At 39.2% G+C, this 21,560-nt stretch overlaps 2 protein-coding genes and 1 pseudogene across 2 annotated transcripts in view; 1 reads left to right on the top strand and 2 right to left on the bottom strand.

Moving 5' to 3' along the window:
* Positions 1–7,424: 7,424 nt before the first annotated feature.
* Positions 7,425–8,606, bottom strand: LOC106338413. Its single transcript, XM_013777395.1, has one exon. The coding sequence runs from the start codon at positions 8,604–8,606 to the stop codon at positions 7,425–7,427; it is 1,182 nt and encodes a 393-aa protein (XP_013632849.1).
* A 3,645-nt stretch (positions 8,607–12,251) lies between these two features.
* Positions 12,252–13,667, top strand: LOC106338412 (annotated as a pseudogene).
* A 6,248-nt stretch (positions 13,668–19,915) lies between these two features.
* The window catches only part of LOC106339646 (serine/threonine-protein kinase HT1-like), a 4,424-nt gene continuing 2,779 nt past the window's right edge, over positions 19,916–21,560 (bottom strand). Inside the window, exons 2-3 of the mRNA XM_013778489.1 lie at positions 20,416–20,871; positions 19,916–20,330 (exon numbers count right to left, since the gene is read on the bottom strand). Coding sequence (XP_013633943.1) covers positions 20,061–20,330; positions 20,416–20,871 — 726 coding nt within the window. The 3' untranslated portion in view covers positions 19,916–20,060. The remainder of the gene's footprint in view (positions 20,331–20,415; positions 20,872–21,560) is intronic.

Here is a 21,560-nt window from a genome sequence, read left to right as displayed (position 1 = left end):
GATGCCCATATATCTCTCCTAAACCTGGCACAGACTCGTATATTCAAATAAGCAATGCATGAACACAGCCATGTAGTGTGTAACTCTTCTTTTCTTCGTATGTCACCACTTTAATAGAATCCACAAAGCTGGTAAATGTTACACGACCCCATGGATGGCGCTGGAAAGCTGCTGGATCCATCACCCTTTTCGCCAAATGCAGAGGTATTCTACTATTGCTTGAAATGCCAAATATGCCAATGGATAGTAGACACAACAAGCCAACCATTACACGCTTCTCTCTAGGCCAATTTCTGATGATCGGAAAAAGGGCTTGAAGTTCATTCAACTTGGGTCCTTCAGAAATTGGAACTTTCATCTCCACCCAAAAGTCTTCATGAGCCACATCCCTTTGTTCTTGCGTGTCAAAGGGATCACAATTTAACCTTGTAATATCTTCAAACTCATACGGAGAGAACCTCAATGGCTGGTCTTCTATCAAAGACCAAACTTCATGACTGCACTGAATCGCCAATTGATTCACCAGAAAATAATGAACATGTTTTGCAGACCAAGTGTACTCCAACTCCTTCAGCTTGATAATCACGCCTACAGCTGATTCTCTTAACTAAAGCCAAACGTCTTCGCCGACAGACTCTTTCATTACTTGAAGGTTGGACAGAAAACAACTGTGGATCATGCTCCGAGATTGAATAGGCGTTTTACCAATCTCGTAAAGCCGCGGAGGATACTTCTTGGTACCCGAAGATGAGGCCATTCCTTTTAAAAAAAACAAGAACAAACTTAATAAATATCATTCATCCAGATTATACACAGAGAAATTAGAAACTAGAAAAGACAAATCGATTTTCAATCTGATAATTAGGGTTTTGAAAAGAAAAAAAAAACAGAACCAGTTTTCAATTTGTCAGAAATAAAATTGGAAATTAGGGTTATTGAAATTTAACATGGAATCAAAGAAAATATGTTAAGAAATGAATATATTTAGCACTTACAGTTTCAATTTTCTTTGATTTTGAGGCAGATGTGACGAAGCCAAATTGGAGTTAGGGTTTTGAATTAGGGTTCATCGTGTTCAGGGACGAATCCGGCTTAGAGAGGAGGTAACGAAACGCAAGGCGACTGCAACTGAGATGAGGTTGTCGGAGATGGAGGTTCAATGTGGAGAAAAGGAGAACTGAGATTACGAAGGAGAAGAAGTGTCGACAAAGGAGTTTTGCTTTTTTGGAAAATATTAGTCAATTAATTATTAAATTAATTCAATGGCAGTTTCTTTAATACTCAAAGGAATGCTAGTTTTTCTGTATTTTGGTTACCCATGTGATCTAGTACAGTAATTAAGAAAGTTTATGCATTAGTATAGTCATTATATGTATCATTTGAATCATTATAGGTAATTTCTCTTCTTTTTAATAATTTGCAAACTATGAGTGCTGCAGGAAAGGAAGGATGATTATACCCTTGAAGCGAGCTGACCCCACCTAGGACAAGTAGCTGTCGTCTATTCAGACCATATTTACATCAACTCCAAAGTCTTCACACACCATAACCTTTAGGTTTTCGAAGTTTGAACTTATGTCCAAAGTAAGTAATCTGCCTCTTTTTTCTTTATCAACGAGAAATCCCCATCCATTGTTTATCGACGATTTCCACAAACCGCATGAAGCATAGGTATGAATCTTCATATTTTAGATATTCAAAAGTTTGGAAGAACTAGGAAATGAAGAAGAACTCCCACGATTTTTCGCAAATCATGTACTGTCAACGAAGAAGACTAGATTTTAGGAAAAATAAATTAAAAAGGGAAATAAAAAAGATTTAAAATATTTACAGAACATTTCCTAACCGTTTTTGGCTAGATTTTTGGATATTGCTCACAGATCTTGTAGAACTTACATTAATTCTACCAATTTCGTAATGAGACGGAGAAGTAGAATATGGTATACCACAATTATAGATAAAAAGACAATTCGATTAATGTATTTTCTACCGTAGTAGATAGATCAACTTTTTAGGACTTCAAATCTACCAAAAATGTAGAGCATAGAGGAAATGAGGATTTGATATTCTGCCGTAGTAGTTGTAAATGTTTTCAGTTTATTGCACATCCTACGGTCTTTAGATTACTGTGTCTTTGTTAGATTTCATATTATAAATCTCCGTAGATGATAGATCTGATTTACTATTATATCTGAGTTACTATTCTAAATCTTCATAGATGGTAGATCATATTCTAACACCTTTAGCCCATTTTTGAAATTACTATTCAAATATTTTTTGATTCCAAAAATATTTTTCTTATATGCACATGCTTGTTTACATCAAGTTTACTATTTTTCCATATTTTTTTGCATTGTAAAAAAATTGATATGAATTTTTATATACAAAAAAGGTAGTGAATGTCCAAAAGTGACATAAGTTAATTTTGTTTTAAGGGGACAATACTATAGTTTAGTTGTTCCTTATTGACAATTTTCTCTAAAAAATATCATAATTTTTGGTTTATGGTTTATTGCTTAATGTTTATGGTCTAGTATTTAGAGAGTGTGAGTGGATCGATAAACTTCTTTAAATTTTTTATAAATTATTCATAATGATTTATGATGATTAGTTTAGTCTTTCTTCATAATATTTATGAAAAAATATCTTTTACGGGTAAACTTGAAAGTAATATCTAATTTGTGTTAAACTTGAAATTCTCCTATTTAAAATTATATTACACCAATTTTCCAATATTAAATATTTTGCTTATCCAACGTATACAAATTAAGGAATAAAAATATAGATAATTTTTAAGTCTAGAGATTTGAAAAGAATTATGAAGTAAAAATTATTTTTTTTAACGTCTGATTAATTACGCTATTGAGAAATATTACATTGACGATTCTACAGCCGACAATTTTACCATCATATGAGAATACACGCCTGACTGCGTCACTCCGAGCCGTCCTATGAAATTCATATTCGATGATACGCCCTGCACCCTTGTTTTTAAATGGCGAGCGCCACCGACGCCATGGCGCTTGGCGATCTCTGACGAGCTCCAAAACCCCTTACCACCTTGTGGCCAAGCGAGGTACGTATGTCGAACGCCTTAGCCTGCTTTACCTACATAGAACGTGTCGACCAAGGTGTCGCCTCATGGTTAGGAAACAACCAAAACTGTTTTTGACATAGTTTTGGTATCTAAACCGAATATGGTTACGTAAAAGAGGCAATATCGTGTACAATACTCAAAATATTCTCAAATTATTCTCTAAATATTCTCTAAATATACTCAAAACCCCTAAGTCATTGTACTATATAATAGGTACACACAGCCTCTATAGTTCTTCACGCTTTCTTCTCAACTCTATACACAGCATAAGCTTTCTTTTCTTTTACTGGTTTGTTTCGCTTGGTTTTCATCGTACTTCTTTAATTAAGCAAAGATCTCTTAAGCATAAGTGTTTAAGTCTTTTGTTTTTTTCATGTACCATCCATTCATCAACGTAAACTAACAAGTGAAGTAGTCCGTGAGGACCAAAATGAATCTCTTATGTCGAGAACTCGGCATTGGTCCAATAATATCCATTCCCCATCCCATGAATGGGTATGGTGCAGTCAAGGTATGGAGCAACTCCGTTGGACTGTGGATGGTTGAAGCGTGTCGTTCGAATTTGTCACATTTCCGGACGTAGGACTCACAATCTGCGTTCATGGTTGGCCAGTAGAAACCGAGATTCTTCACTTTTAATGCGAGAGCTCGCCCTCCTGAATGATTGCCCGCTGCTCCTTCGTGTGTTTCGGCCATGACGAGTCTTGTTTTGTCGCCGGAAATGCATTTAAAGAGTACCTTTGTCCCGGTCCATCGATGGAGGTCTCCGTCCATGACGACGTAGTGTGCGCTGCGTTGCTTGAGTCGTCTTGCCTCCCACTTCTCGGTAGGCAATTTGCCGTCAGATAGGTAAGCGATGAACTCCTCTCGCCAATCGCTGAGCTGACTTTCCGTTGCGCAAGGGTCTGCTTCATCGATATGCATTGCGTCGGTGACGGATGCTGCGATGGTCAACGGTTCGGTTATTTGGCTGATGCTTGGTTTCTCAATCTTGTGTATTGGGATCGTTCTCTTTACTTGGTCGTGCAGTTTGCTTCCAAGATCTGCGAGGGCGTCCGCGCATATATTTTCTCCGCGAGGAGCCTTCGTGATTACGAAGAACTCGAAATCCTGTGTGATATTCTTGACGAGCTTTAAGTAAGCATCCATCCTATCATTCCTGACGTCGTAATCGCCAAGATATTGGCTTACCACGAGTTGGGAGTCGCAATATGCGCTGATTCGTTTAGCTTTGACTGCTTTAGCGAGACGGAGCCCCGCAATGAGAGACTCGTATTCGGCTTCGTTGTTTGATGATGCGAAGCCAAACCTGAACGATTGTCGAATTAGCTCGCCCGTGGGAGACTGCAGTTGGACACCTGCCCCCGAACCTTTGTTCGTAGACGAACCATCTACGTGCAATATCCAGTTCTTGCTTGGTAGGATTAGGTCTTGTTCGAGTTCTGGCGTTAACTCGATCAGAAAGTCAGCGAAAACCTGCGACTTAGCTGCAGTGCGGTTCTTGTATACAATGTCGTGCTCGCTGAGTTCCATAGACCACTTGGTCAATCTTCCTGACTGGTTTGTGTTTTGCATCACCGTTCTGAGGGGCTGGTTGGAGTGTATTTCGATCGTATGTGATTGAAAGTAGGGCCTGAGTTTTCTCGCCGAGGTAATGACAGCGAGAGCCATCTTCGCCAAGGTTGGGTACCGCGTTTCTGGTTCGGTCATGCGTTTGCTGATGTAGAAAATGGGCTTCTGCTCTCCTCGATCTTTGCGGATGAGAACGCTACTGACTGTCGAGGAAGTGACGGCGATATACAAGGACAGGGTATCACCAGACTCTGGCTTTGACAGAACCGGAGGCGTCGTGAGATAGTGCTTCAATTGATTGAACGCTTCTTCGCATTTTTCGTCCCAGATGAATCTTTTATTTCCGCGTAAGAGTTCATAGAAAGGGAGGCACTTATAAGTTGATCGTGAGATGAATCTGTTGAGGGCCGTGATTCTCCCTGTCAACCGTTGGACTTCTCGGCTGTTCCTTGTGCTCGGGAGGTCGAGGATTGCCGTTATTTGCTTGGGGTTCGCTTTGAAGCCTCGTTGGGTAACAATGTAGCCCAGGAATTCGCCTGAGGTGACTACGAAGGTGCACTTTGCCGGGTTGAGTTTCATCCCAAACTCGTTCAACGTTCTGAAGCAGTCGCTCAAATGGTCGAGGTGGTTTTCGGCGTGGAGTGACTTGACCAGCATGTCGTCGATGTAAACCTCCATAGTGTCGCCGAGTTTATCTGCGAACATTCGGTTAACCAAACGTTGGTAGGTCGCGCCTGCGTTCTTCAAGCCGAAGGGCATGACTTTATAGCAATAAGTCCCCCTGTCCGTTATGAAGGTCGTCTTCTCGCGGTCGTCCGGATGCATTAGGATTTGATTGTACCCTGAGAAGGCGTCCATGAAGGTTAACAGTTCGTTACCGGCTGTCGACTCTACCAAACGATCGATGTGAGGAAGCGGGTAGCTGTCCTTGGGACAAGCTTTGCTTAGATCAGTGAAGTCGACACAGATGCGCCACTTCCTGTTTTTCTTCTTTACTACCACATGATTCGCCAACCATTCTGGATACCGGACCTCGGCAATGAAGTCTACCTCGAGCAGTCTGTCGACTTCTTCATTCACAGCTTTAGACTGCTCAGGTCTGAGCTTCCATCTTTTCTGCCGAATAGGTTTGAACGTAGGGTCGACGTTCAACTCGTGGGACGCTACGGCGGGGTCTATCCCCTTCATATCCGAAGTTGTCCATGCGAAAGTCAAAGTGTTTGCTTTGAGGAAGGAGATGATCTGTGATTGCATCTCGTCGGAGAGGAAGGCACCAACGCGTATGACTTTCGTTGGATCGGCTTCATCAATGCGGACTTCCCGGACTTCTTCCTTCTGCGGATAGATCTTATGAATTGGTTTGGCGTCTGAGTTGACGAGAGAAACCGACTGTTGTAATTTGACTGCGGCGATAAGCAGCTCCCTCGCAGCTCGTTGGTCTCCATGGATCGTTTGTTTTGTTCTGTCTTTCCCGGGAAACTTTACACACTGGTGATAAGTAGAGGGAATGGCCTTCATGGAGTGTAAGCAAGGGCTGCCGAGGATACCGTTGTAAGGCGCTTTAGCCCGGATAACAGAGAACTTAACGGTCCGGGTAATGTCCCCTGCGTAAACCGGGAGAGATATTGTCCCGATCATCTGTTCCGAGGAACCGTTGAACCCCGTGAGAGTGCGTGAAGAGGGCTTCATGTCGCGTAGGTTGATCCCCATCTTGTCAAGCGTATCTCGAAAGATAAGATCGACTGAGCTGCTAAGATCGACTGAGCTGCCAGATCGACTGAGCTGCCAGTGTCGACGAGAACTTTCGTGACCTGGCATTCGCCAATTCCAATATCAATGAGGAGTGGATCATTATGCGGCATGCTGATGCCGCGAGTATCGGCTGCTGAGAAGGAGATCTGATGGTCAGCTTTGACTTGTGTAGGCCACTTCTGAGCGGTGACGGCTTGTCGTCTGCAATCTTTTACTATTCTTATCGAGTCCCCGCCAGGAAGTAAGCCACCCATTATCACGTTGAGGTGCGGGGTGCCCGTAGCCTTCATCAACTCCAGTTGCGCCTGTCGCTTCGCTTCGAGGCACGGTCGTAAATCACGTTTTTTGGACTGACTAAGCTTCACGCGAAGGTCTTTAGCTTTAGAATTGATCTGCTCGCGTAAGTCTGTAGGTTAAGGTTGGAGGCTTGGAGCAACTATGGTGTGGGCAGTCTTTCTCGCTTTGGACTCATTGAGGGTCGACCTGAGATCCGTTTCGCTTACTAATACCTTTGCGGCCTTCCGCTTTAGCAAGGCGCGTATATCCTTGGAGTCCAATTTTCTCCCCAACTTTTCACGCAAATCTTGTGCTATCGACGAAATTTCGTCATCCGAGGAGTCGTCATGTCGAGAGATACTCGCCGCCGGTTTTTAGGTGGTTCTTCATCAGTTGACTCTCCCTCGAGATTGAGGTTGTTCACTGAGGCTCTCTCGGGGCTAGCTCGCTCTTCTTTCTGAGGAGCCCTGGCTTGAGACTTCTGAGTTTTCTTCTCTTTGTTTTTGCTCCAGCTCTTATTGTTCCTCGGCTTCTGCGGAGGAGGTTCTATCTCGATTTTGCCACTTTCGATCGACTTGAGGAAATTTCTGTAAAGGACTTTGCAATCCTTCGTGTCGTGTGACTTGATCTTGTGATACGTACACCACTTGCTTGGTTCCGCAGCATTTGAGCTCGTTTGTTCGAGAGAACTGGATTTCTGTTGCGCGGTGTCTCGGTCCCAATGATTTCATCCCTTCTCTCGCACGACAACCGCGGAACCTGACGGCTCCTCTTCGTCCACTACGTTCATGTAACCCCTCTTTTGGTTGGTTTTGCTGCCCGTAGAATGTTGACGCGGGTCCTGACGGGTGTCGTTCGTCTGGGCGGGCGTTTGTTGTCCTGCCGCCTCTTTCGCCGCCTTTTCCCTGGTGTCTTCCTCCATACGGATGAAGTTGTTGGATCGAGCGATAGCGTCCAGCACGGATCTCGTCGGGTGCCGATAAAGGTCAGCTCGAAATGGCGATTTGATATGGAGGGTGTTCATCAATGATTCCACAGTTATGTGGTCCGGTACGTCGACTTTTGAGACAACAGATTTAAAGTTCTCCATGAAATCTCGGAGGCTTTGCCCATTGGCGTGATTGAGGTTCCAGAGATCCGTAGCGGTGGCTTCCTGGCGAGTAAACATGATATAGTTCTTGAGGAAAGCCGTCGAGAGGTTGTGAAAACTGTTGACTGAGTTTTCTTGATGGCCGATGAACCAGTTGAGAACGATTTCTTCTAGGGTTTCGATGAAAAGCTGACAAAAGCCGGCGTCTTTTTCTTCGTCAGAGAGATTCGCGCGCCGCATTGCGATGCTGAAGGACGTGACATGGGCAGACGGGCCGGAAACGCCGTCGAAGGTCGGAAGACGGAGCTTGTCCATCTTTCTGAGTCGGACCCCCGTTATTTTTTCTGTAAACGGTGTCCAGAGAGATTCTGCGAGGACACGCTCGATCTGAGGAGCGGACGTAGTCACGTTGTGGATCTTAGAGTTTATATCGAGCACTGACTGTTTTAACGCGGCGAGCTCGTTTGTGGTCTGCGCGTCGAGGCCTCCAGGGGTTTGAGCCGCATCGCCGTCGTTGACATCTTGGTCTTCAGCATGTGCCAGCGTCACGCCGGTTGATCTCTCTGTGCTAAAAAGATGTGTTCGGTACTGCGCCGTTGAGGCTTCCACGTTCGCAGCGAGAGGAGCTAAGATTTTTGCGAGCGCCGCGATTTGGTCGGTCGCCGCCTTCTGGGCTGCGTCCTGTTGTGCAAGGCGCGCCATGATGGTCTCTATGGAGGAGGGTGGTAACGGCGCCGGTGTTGCAGGAAAAGACGCAGGCGTCGTTTTGGGAGCTTCACGCTCTTCTCCAGAGGAAGAGCCGTCGTTGCTCGTCGCCATCTTGTCAACGTTACTTTGCTAACGCCCCACGGTGGACGCCAACTGTTTGAACGGGAAACGGTACTGAACGAGAGAACGTTCGGTTTTAAATGTGGGTTTAGCAAAGATGTCTTATTGATGGTCGGAAAAGCGTTTCGTCGGTTACAAGGAAAGGGAATGCGTAAAGGAAAAGCGACCGGAGCTCAAGGAGCTTTGCCGGAAAGATACAATACGGCGAGATAACGAAGGTAAAACCCTAATCTAGCCGCCCAGTATGTATGACGGATCCCTTCTACGTTGCATCCCCTCCTGTCTTTTATAGTCAACTTGGTGTTTACCTGTGACCTAGCTTGCGTTGTCTTCATGGGCTTTTAACTCGCTGGGCCGAAAAGCCCACGTTGCTTCGCGGAGCCGTTTAGCCTGACTCATTTAGTCGAAATGCAACTGACCGAAAGTTCCCTCGCTCCGCGCCGAGAGACCGGAGCCCCGAGCCGCCGCGTCGAACCATTGTTACGCCTTGTTCGGGCCGGGCCGTCCGTTCTCCAGACCTTGAGGGATGGTCGAATCCATCCTCTACATGTATCATTTTATCAAGTACTTGTTTAGCTTTTCCTCTCTGTTTTTTTTTTAGTCTACGTGATTACTAACGTACATTCTCTGTTTTCTCATTGAAGTTTCATCATGTCTGAGATTGGAAGATCATCCCAAGGAGGTGCTACACAAGGTGGATCATCTCAGCAAGGAGCATCTCAGATGGATCCAGGAAAGAAGTATGGAACGTGTGTCTCAAATAACACCAACAAATGGAAGTGTATCTTCTGCATGAAGGAAACTAATGGAGGCATCTCACGTCTGAAACACCACTTGGTTGGAGGTAACACAAGTATCACGGTGTGTCCTAATTGTCCAGAGCATGTGAGAGCTGAGTTGCAAAATGATGCAGCATATAAGATGCTTGACCGACAAGTAACGTCTCAGTTATATACTTATCTAATGTTATTTATTTATGGTTATAATTATTATATGGGTTTTTAGTCTTTTAACCCAATGTGCTAACTTAGGGTTTTGGTGTTTTAGCTTTGGCTTATAATATAGCCTTCTTTGTATTTGTTTATGGATTAGCTTTTGATAATTAATCAACTAGAGAGTTTATCTTTTTCGTTGTTCTGATTTGATTAAATTCATCAACACAAGAAGCCGGTCTCAAGCGTGGTTCTTCGAATCCCTTGAGCTGATTATCTAGTCCTTACACAGTGCCAGGTTGGTATCAGAGCCATCACTTTGGTTTCTTAATCAAAGTCGGATCTTTGGATTTCGAACGCGTCGAGTGTGACTGAATCTATGATTAGTCGGAGAGTCTTAGCTGATCTCCAAGCGCAAATCTACACTTTGACCACGATTGTTCAGGCGATGTCCGTGCAACCGTTTCCATCAACAAACGACTTCGATGTTGAAGTTGATGATGCAGAGTCAAAGGAGGAAGATAACCTTGAGATTTATGATGATCCGGTGTATGACGAGTACGAATGTGAAAGTGAGGAAGATCTTTACAAAGAGATCTATGGTCCTCCAATATTTGATATCTATGAAGATGATGTTGTTGGAGACGAAGGCATGACTCAAAACAACGAAGAAGAAGCAAAACCATTCCATGTTAAAGAGGTGGAGTATGTGATGCTTACGGTTTCTTCTTTCAACAACAAGAAAGATGACTTGTGTATGAAAAGTTCAGAGCATAACTGTTGGGCTGTTAGAAAAGAAGGCCCAAGAAGATTAATTATTAATCATGTTAGACGACGGTGGAATTATGAATCCATGAAAGCATTTCTAACACAACCGTATTTGATGGCTAAGACGATTGAAGTATGGGAAAGATTTATTATTTTGTTTGATGGCTATTATCAATGGAAGAGGAGAAAAAAACAAGAAGAGAATAAGAAGAAGAAAAAGTTATATCATTCACAACTGCATTCAGATTCGAGGACGAATCTCTTTTACATGGGGAGACTGATGCAGCATATAAGATGCTTGACCGACAAGTAACGTCTCAGTTATATACTTATCTAATGTTATTTATTTATGGTTATAATTATTATATGGGTTTTTAGTCTTTTAACCCAATGTGCTAACTTAGGGTTTTGGTGTTTTAGCTTTGGCTTATAATATAGCCTTCTTTGTATTTGTTTATGGATTAGCTTTTGATAATTAATCAACTAGAGAGTTTCTCTTTTTCGTTGTTCTGATTTGATTAAATTCATCAACACAAGAAGCCGGTCTCAAGCGTGGTTCTTCGAATCCCTTGAGCTGATTATCTAGTCCTTACACAGTGCCAGGTTGGTATCAGAGCCATCACTTTGGTTTCTTAATCAAAGTCGGATCTTTGGATTTCGAACGCGTCGAGTGTGACTGAATCTATGATTACTCGGAGAGTCTTAGCTGACCTCCAAGCGCAAATCTACACTTTGACCACGATTGTTCAGGCAATGTCCGTGCAACCGTTTCCATCAACAAACGACTTCGATGTTGAAGTTGATGATGCAGAGTCAAAGGAGGAAGATAACCTTGAGATTTATGATGATCCGGTGTATGACGAGTACGAATGTGAAAGTGAGGAAGATCTTTACAAAGAGATCTATGGTCCTCCAATATTTGATATCTATGAAGATGATGTTGTTGGAGACGAAGGCATGATTCAAAACAACGAAGAAGAAGCAAAACCATTCCATGTTAAAGAGGTGGAGTATGTGATGCTTACGGTTTCTTCTTTCAACAACAAGAAAGATGACTTGTGTATGAAAAGTTCAGAGCATAACTGTTGGGCTGTTAGAAAAGAAGGCCCAAGAAGATTAATTATTAATCATGTTAGACGACGGTGGAATTATGAATCCATGAAAGCATTTCTAACACAACCGTATTTGATGGCTAAGACGATTGAAGTATGGGAAAGATTTATTATTTTGTTTGATGGCTATTATCAATGGAAGAGGAGAAAATAAGAAGAAGAAAAAGTTATATCATTCACAACTGCATTCAGATTCGAGGACGAATCTCTTTTACATGGGGAGACTGATGCAGCATATAAGATGCTTGACCGACAAGTAACGTCTAAGTTATATACTTATCTAATGTTATTTATTTATGGTTATAATAATTATATGGGTTTTAAGTCTTTTAACTCAATGTGTTTAACTTAGGGTTTTGGTGTTTTAGCTTTGGCTTATAATATAGCCTTCTTTGTATTTGTTTATGGATTAGCTTTTGATAAGTAATAAACTAGAGAGTTTCTCTTTTTCCTTGTTCTTGATTTGATTAAATTCATCAACACAAGAAGCCGGTCTCAAGCGTGGTTCTTCGAATCCCTTGATCGAGCGAAACATGTCCCAAGGAAGATTATCAAATCCCTTGGTTGAGCTGATTATTCAGTCCTTACGCTGAGCCACAAAACTATGCAATCAAAAAAGCTGAGGAAAGAACTGATGAGAGTTTAATTGAATTGCAGGGAAATTGCTTGAGGCTAAAAGGCCAAACCTCTACTGAACTCCTTGTGCAGCACACTGTCTTGATCTAATGCTAGAAGACATTGGGAAGCTGGAACCTGTGAAGAATGCTTTGAAGAAGTGTATCTTCATGAGTGGTTACATTTATTGTCGTGTGCCTCTTGTCAACATGATGAGAAGATTCACCAATCAACACAATCTCCATCGACCGGCTGTAACACGGTTTGCTACTTCATTCATTACCATGTCTCAGTTTCACATTCAACAGGCCAACTTGAAGAAGATGGTCACGTCTGATGATTGGAACAAGAGCAAATGGCCAAAGGAAGCATAGGCGAAGAAGCTGAAGCGGTACATTCTACAAGAAAGCTTCTGGAGGAATGTTGCTTATGCTCTCAAGCTGACTGGTCCACTAGTTAAGGTGCTTAGCATGGTGGATGGAGACACCAAACCGGCTATGGGATACATATATGCTGCTATGGACAGAGCTAAAGAGGCTATTGCAAGGAGTTTCTAGATAAAGCAAAGAAATATGAGAATGTGTTTGAGATCATTGATAGAAGGTGGAATTGTCAGCTTCATCAGCCTCTTCACGCAGCTGGATACTTCCTTAATCCAGCTATCCACTATGCCAATCTTGAAGACGTGTGTTGTGAAGAAGTTGAGACTTGTTTGTACAACTGTATCAACAGGCTTGTCCCGGATGGGGAGATTCAAGATAAGGTGCTGCTGTAGCTTGATTTGTTTAAAAAAGCTGCTGGTCTCTTTGGGCATAACATGGCAATAAGGCAAAGGGAGATGAAAGCACCAGGTAAATTATTACAATACGTTTAGCTTTCTTTTGTTATTGTCAGCTCTAAAGTCTAAACTAATTCAGTCTCATTTGTGTTTGGTTATAGCTGATTGGTGGTCTACTTATGGATCATCAGCTCTTAATCTAAGAGACTTTGCTGTGAAAGTACTAAGCCTAACTTGCAGTGACTCTGGATGTGAAAGGAATTGGGGTGTTTTTGAACTTGTAAGTTTATTTATAATCAACTTATTTCATAGTCAGATTGTTTCTGAAGTTCATTAATGATTGTTATTCAAATTTCTGTAACGTCACACAAAGAGAAGGAACCGTTTAGCTCAACATCGGTTCAATGACATGGTGTTTGTCAAGTACAACCGAGCCTTGAAACGTCGCATGAAGAGAAGTGATAGCAGTGATCCTATTCTCTTAGAAGAGATTGATGAAAGCAATGAATGGCTGATGGGAAGAATGGAAGGAAACTCTGATAGTGATGATCTAGATGATAATGTCTTTGAGAATGAAAATCTGACATGGAGTGCAGTGAGTGAAGCAACAGGAGCTGAGGAACCTAACTACACTACTAGAGGATCAAAAAGCTCAGCAGCGGCTGACAAGGGGAAAGGAGTTGCCTCTTCTTCAACTCAGCCAAGACAGAAACGATATGGTCCAGGTCCTTCTAATCGGTCTCTTGTTGATCTCGATGATGATGAAGTGGAACATGATTTGGAAGCAACTGGCTTCGGTCAAGGGGAGGAATTGGAGTTCCAAGATGACTCTGAAACAGAGTTTTAGAGTTGGTGTTTTAGTTTTGGTGTTTTGGTTGTTTTTACTTTGAATTATGCTTCGTTTTGGTTTTGAATTCTGCTTTGTTTTGGTGTTTTGGTTTGGTTTTCTACTTATGATATGTTATTTTGGCGTTAGATGTTCTCTACATTATCAATAAAAGATGTTTTGGTTTTATATCTAAATCTATGTACAACATACTTGACAATGTAAAGTGTAGAAAATTACCTTCTAGTAGTGTGATACACGTAGCGATCACAATGAATCGCCATGGCACCTGGCGAGAGTCGACCTCCTGGACGCCAAGCCTCGCCATACACAATTTAAAACCAAGTATGTACCATGCTGAAGATCTCTTGTAATCATTTTTTCTCCATAATCTGCATAATTTGTGTTTCTGGGGTGTGAACCCCAGACCTCCCGGTGTAGAAGCACTAATGAACCCTTAGTCAAACTACTGGACCGAAAGAACTTCCACGTTCAAAAAAAGTTATGTAAGAAAAAATATTAATAAAATATATTTTCAGAAATTCCTATTCATATCAGTTCATTTTACTCCGAACCTAACCGTTCATTAGCCAACAATATTTATTTCAATTTATACTTTTATGTTTAGTTCATGTGCTAAGATTAGGAATCGTTAATACCCAAAAAATTATTCGGCTCATATCTTTTTGTGTTAGATTTGTTTTTTTTTTTGTTTCAGTGAAAAATTAGTTACAACAAAAAGGTGATATCTTACCGCCATAAGAAGTGGTTAAAGAAACTGATAGGATTGAGATGATCCTACCGATATGTCTACATAAACACTTAGCTGAGGAGGTGACGTTAAGAATCACATCGTTACCACGACACTGAAAGGACAAAGCATAAACTGGTTTCAAATTCATCTATTTGAAAGCAGACCCGGCTTTGTGCATGTGTAGGTGGTACATTTGCACATGGTCCAACTCATTTTGTTAAAAAAATAAACGTTTTAGCTAGTAAAAAAGGTCCATATATATTTTTTTTCTTTTCTTCCTTGCGTCCAAAATTTTGGATTTTTTAAAAAAAAATTTTGGAACATTGTATATGGTGCAACAGTCTTCACCTGTGGCACTCCAAAAGTTCAGATGAAGTACATATCTCAGTTTGGGTTACTATTGCTAACTCTCTGGTTGTGTCATACGTTCTTCTCCATTCTCAGTAGCTACCTTAGACTCAGTTATTGGTTGTTGCACATCATCTGCAAGAGTTCTGGTGTCTTCTTTTGACACAATATAACCTGTTTCAACAGCTTCTTCAACTCTTCTCACAAATCCAGGTTCATCCACAAACTCATAAGCATGACTCAACCCATTAGGTATAGAAACCATTGGTTCTCTACAGGGCCAGTCCTGACATTTCCGAGCCCCAATACAAAAATTATAAATAAATTCAATATTTTAAAAATGCTATTAAAAATGTTAAATAGCAAAAAAAAAAAACTACTTCTAGAAAAAAATTTCTGCTATAATGTTGATAAGGTTCTTTAAAAAAAACTACCAGAAAATTGCATATGATAATGTTTATTTATACATATTATATTTCGTTAATTAGTTTATTGTACAATAATATATTAGTTTGATATATGTTTGCCATAATATTTTCTTAAATATATATATAATATTTATTTTATTTTTTTGGGAGAAAAACAAAAGAGTTAACCCCACAAAAATAGGCCCCATACAAATGTTTCTTGGGTATGCGCTGAGCACCGGCACTGGTTCTCTATAAGCTTCAGAGCATGAAAATTTGCTTTCAATAAAGGATACATTTCTTGAGACGAAAGAACCATCCCTTCCTATTAGTTTGTCCTGTCAAACTTCTTATTTAGTATCCAAATCAAATAGATTCCACCCCTTCTTCACATAAGGAAAACCAATAAGAACACATTTTCTACTACGACTAGCAAATCTTTCTCTATGACGCTTTTGATTATGTGCATAAGCGAGTATCCAAAGATATGTGTCTCACATGGCGTCATGTTGATTAAATGTGATGTACCTAACACAAAGTGACCCAAAAACTCGATTGGCATACTCGCTTGAAACTTTAATGCTTGTGCCACATTCAATATGTCTATGCTTCCTCTCAACTTTTCCATTTTGCTTAGGTGTACTTACTGTACTTACACACGAAGAGAATTTTCTATGAAAATAATCTCGCTTCCTCAAAAACTTGTTACCATTATTACTCAGTACTATCTTCACATTCTTGTTAAATTGTCTCGGGGAAAGAACAAATATACATCTATTATTGTTCTTTTAAATTGAGTTTTGTCCATAAGAAACTCTTGAATAATCATCCACAATATTTAAAAATAAGAGAATCCACTCAAACTAGGTGTTCGAAAGGGTCCTAATATATTACATTGTATCATCTCAAAGCATTCCCTCCTATTATTTGAACTCACTACGACATTGCTTTTTCTTGAAGCATATGTCATACCCAGATATACCAATACTTCCATTACCAACACCATGTAACTTTCTAATTACTTTTTCAAAGGCATGTTCCATCCGCTTATGCCAAACTTCTAGTGACTCTTATTGATCTCCTCTTTTTACACTTCGAATCTGTTGAATACCTTGCAGAAAATACAATCATTCTCTTTCTTCACTGATTCCAATACCATAGCAATCTGTGAACAACACAATGCAAATCAATTCATCAATCAATTGTGAAACTATACAAAAGTACCCGTTTTAAAATCAATTATCTCTGTCCAAATAACACTTCCTTCACCATCGGCAACCACACTTTTCTCATTAAATAATCCAACCAAGCATGGTAAAACTCTATGGACATCAGCATGAGAGGGCAACATATACCTGTCATACAATGCAATACTCCACTATCGACTATCCACTTATCCCTATGACCAATTTCACTTGAATAATTTGCTGATTCTGACTTCAAATATGAAGTACCCTAAAACTGATAAGCGATATTTATAATATGATTCCATAACTATTGTATAATTTCATCCCAATAAAATATTCCTTTTAAAATCTTTGGTATTCAACAATTCCAAATTATAAATATTTTTAGTATTACTTATGCAGAATCGAGGAAGTAATGGATGTAAAATACTTTTTTTGCAGATGTATATGACCATTCTACCCAAAGCCGGTTCTGGGCAAAGCCCAATGACATATTGGCCTTACACCTCCAAAAATTTTGAAGAAAATTACATACACATAAGCTCAAAAAAAGTTTTTTAGCTCCCATTTTTTTTTTAAAATAGCTGAAATCATTAATAAATTGCTTATTGCCCATTAAATCTCAGGGTATGCCCTAATTCTATCAAACTAGCTTTTTCGTCCGCGCATGCGGGCATAAATATTTTATAATTACTTATTACTAATTAAAAGATTATAATGAAAAAAATTATTTACTTTTTATTTGAAAATTCTTACAGATTTTTTTTTTTGTAAATTTTTTTGTACACTGTATTAATTATATAGAAATCAATCTTAAAAATCATCAATTATAAAACCATAAATTTTACTTCATAAATATTTAGTTATGTGTTTTCTGTTTTCTGTTTTTTAATTTTTAACTTTTAAATTAAAAGATTTTTTTCAGATAACAACACAATATATATAGGAATTATCTTTTTTTTTTACAGCAAACATTCACAGACCAAGGCGGCAACTCGGCATCCATGTGTACAACGAAAGACGGTTGGTTCCGAGCACTGCATGCCAAGCGATCCGCCTTTATGTTTTCCGTCTTAGGTACATAAATGATATCTGGGTTGGTGAAGCTTCTTCTCAAAAGCATAATATATTCCAGGTAGCTTTCAAATGTTGGTCATTCCTCTGGTTCCAAAACCATCTTCACCAATTGAGAACAATCCGTTGCAAACGTCACCCGAAACTGTCTTAAATTCTTCATACATTCCATTGCCCAAATTAATGCCTCCATCTCCGCATGAAGAGGGGAGAGACATGCCCTTACATTCCTTGCCCCTAACAAACCATCAAACCCCAGTAGCGTGCTAAACCAGCCTTGTCCTGAAAATAAGTCATTATCTTTCCAAAAACCGTCTGTGAAACACCATCTTCCTGTAGTCCCTGAATTAGATCTTATATGTACTTCATGTACCAACCTAGGATTATTGATAACCTGTGCCTCAGCCCAAAGTCTTGATTCCAATTCTGCTAAGTTAAGTGTTTCCCTCGGATCAGTATCAAGATTACTGAAAACTTTATTATTTCGGTCCTTCCAGATGTACCATAATATCCATGCAAACTGATGATCTTCTATTTTTTGGTTAACTCTCCAAAATAGATGGTCCATGTTAGCAAAAAGTGAGCCCATAGGAAAAAGATTTGGATTCGATGGAATCTTGGATAGTGTCCACACTTGACGTGCCGGGGGCATTCAAAGAACACATGATTTATTGATTCCTCCGAATCTCCACACCGCGCACAACATGTATCTCCTTGTATTCCTCTCGCTTTTAGATTTTTTGTTACCGCTATACAACCTGTCAACAGCTGCCATAAGAAATGCTTTAACTTTGGAAGACACTTCACTTTCCAGCAAAATACCTTAAGTATATCCACATTTGGTCCATAAAATTCTGGTGGTTTTTCCTTATCATGATAGATCCTCTCTACTTGATACCCTGATTGTACTGTGTACTTCCCGTTGTTAGTGAAATGTCATTCATTCCTATCTTCCATTTGATTCCTATTCAACGGAATACTTTCAATCATTTTCGCATCTTGGGGTTCCACCAATATCCTAATGGCCTGTAAAAGGAATTATCTTCTTTTTTAAAAAATATATTTTTAGATTTTTATAATTCTTATTCTTATTAGTTTTAGTCACTTATCTAATTAAAAAAATAAAATTCATTTTTTTCATTAAAGGTATAAACGATATTAGCCGCTCTTAATTTTTAACGTGAGAGCTCAAATGCGAAAAATCACTTCATAGTATAGAAACCAATGCACCATTAGGAAAACTAAAAATATTATACTATATGCATATATAAGTAGTAAAGACTATACCGCAAATATTATACTAGATGCATATATAAGTAGTAAAGACTATACCGAATCATTAATTTTGGTGTAGTATTAGAACTTAGAAGAAGATATGTTGTCAAGGCATGAAACGTGGTTTGAAAGCCTTTCTTGGTTTCTATCTGTTCGTACTACAAAAGTCAATGCGTTGTCTTTGACTCTGTCTATTTTTGGGATCGGCACGAGCATCTTCAGAGTTTTTTTTGTTTGAAAGAAATCTTCTTGACAGTTTATACTTTCCCCCATAAATGTCTTTAGAGAAACTTCTGTTAAAGATTCTTGGAACACAATTTTTGTTTTTTTGTTATGTTTGTATTCACCAACTTCAGTTATCTTAAACCAGTCCATGAAACATATTTGAATCCATAACATTTCTGCCCCCAAAAACCTTGTTTCCTTATTTACAAACAAAAAAAAACTTGTTTCTTAAAAATACGGCTACACTGCGATTGGAAGTGTTGTATTTTTCTGCAACTAATTTCTAAAAGGGATTTTTCAAAAACAAATTCCTAAAAGGGAAAAAGAAGTAAAAACAAATTCCTAAGAATAATGTTTCTAAGTACATCACTGTTCATTTCATCGTTATTGGTTATATCAATGTTTTGAAGATACACACGTCTAGTGAACTGTGAATCTTGCACATATATTTGTTACAGAAGTGTTTCCAGCTGATAAATTCGAACTTTTCTGAACATGCTAAAATTCTCAAAAAAATTAGTTTGAACAAGATCCTCAAGTCTAAATGTGTTTACAAAATATTTCAAGCCCACTTTAGGTTTAAACGAGAAACTTGGGTTTACACTAAGGCACGAGAAGACCTCATGCTCAACAAATAAACCCAAAATGTTCGAAACCCATTTGTCTCTAGAAGCACATAGGATGATGTGTCACGGGTTTAATACAACCACTTGTCTGTTTTCAGACCGAGCTCAAATAGGATATACGAGGAGGGTAAAAGTACCTATGGATCTTCAACTAATCATGCACTTGTACAATAACATGTAATCAATATATATTCTAGATTACGCATTCCTTATTTTCAGCTCACTTCCTTCCAAAATGAGAGACTAATGTAACCAAGCATAGAAGTCTTGCATTTTGTAAGCCTCTCAACTTTCTGACATTTTTAGCAAAAAAAATAAAAAAAGTTAGAGACTGTGATAAATACACATCATTATATTCTGTATTATTATACAATTTAATCAGCCTAATTAACTACGTGTAAACCATAACATCGCATAGATGCGAAATACAATAAAATAATTATTGAAAGAAAAAAAAGAAAAAGAATATTAAGCTTTACAATGAAAGAGAGATTGTTATGATAATCTTTAAACAACAACTAGGCATTTATAGGAACAGATGACGACGAAGATGGTGGGCTGATAGCTGAGATGCAGACTTTAAGGCGATCAAGAATCGCGTTTTTGGTCTTCGTGAGGCTTGCGTGTGACGTCAAAGGGAGTCCTTCTTTGACACACTCGTCGTACTTCTCTAGCACCGCCACAATGTTTGAAAAGTCCGGCCGCTTTGAAGGATTCTCTGACCAACATCTCTTGATCAGGTGAGCTAGTGCTGGCTGACAGCTAGCCGGTAGTGGCGGTCTCTCGTTCTGCTCATTTTAGAAAAGAAAAATATAATTAATAACTTGCGTCCCATATCATACAATCTCAATGTAGTCACAAACGCTACGTCACCTTTTCAGCGACTGCAAACGCGGCTTGCACGGGAGTCATGCCTTGGAATGGAAGCAAGGCAGTAGTGAGTTCCCACAGAACGATGCCGAAGCTGTAAACATCGACTTTTCTAGTGTAAGGCTTCTCCTTGATCATCTCTGGAGCCATCCATCGATAAGTTCCCATATTACCCTTGGCCTCTCTGCACTGCGTCTCAAGACAAGAAGTCCCAAAATCTGCAACCTTAACTCTCATTTCATCATTCAAAAGTAAATTGTTAGACTTTAGGTCTCTGTGGATAACACCCTGCGAGTGAAGATACTCCATTCCTCTTGAGATGTCTAGAGCCAACCTTAGTACAGTCTCGATCGAGAGCGAGTAAGGCTCTTTCTTGTTGAGGTACATTCGGAGATTACCTTGTGACATGTACTCTGTTATTATGCAGTATACCGGTGGTTTCTTGCAAGCCGCAATAAACTATATATCAAAATAAACATATAATTAGCAATCAAAACGATTAAAGCCTATGTTCGTATTTGTTGTTGGCTGCAGTATCTAAATGCAATATTAAAATTTGCGTGTGTATAATACATCTAAACTAGGATAAGAGTTTATTAATATATATATTATCGATAGTTTTTTTTTATATATGTGATCATTTTATTTACATATATAAAATATTTTTTGTTGTTATTATATAATTTTTTTCCGATGGATCGGATCAATTTTTATTAAAAATAATGGAACAAAACTATAATTAATACATCATGGGTTGATCGGATTGGACATTAAAAAATTATAACATAAAAACCTTATTTTTTCCATCGAACATATTCTTGAAAAAAGTGAACAGTATTGTTTTCACAGTTGAATTATTTTGACTTTTATCTTCCATATGGTTTTGAAAGCTTTCAAATCAACCATCGAATTGATACATGTCATTTTAATGTTTTTAGTCGTATACTTAAGGAAAACTTACATTTTGTAATTTAAAGTCGTTTTAAAAAATTCAAAATATAACATCTAAGAAAAAATCTAACATATAAGAAAAATCAAACATATAAGGTGTCTTCATTTTTGTATTTTAAAGTCGTTTTAAAAAAAAAAAAACATATAAGGTTTCCTCATTTTTGTAATTTAAAGTCATTTTAAAAAATTCAAAATAT

This window comes from Brassica oleracea, chromosome C4 (assembly GCF_000695525.1).
Source record: "Brassica oleracea var. oleracea cultivar TO1000 chromosome C4, BOL, whole genome shotgun sequence".
NCBI classification, from domain to species: Eukaryota; Viridiplantae; Streptophyta; class Magnoliopsida; order Brassicales; family Brassicaceae; genus Brassica; species Brassica oleracea.
The sequence above is the reverse complement of the archived record's forward strand: the minus strand, read 5'-3'. Positions and strand labels throughout refer to the sequence as shown.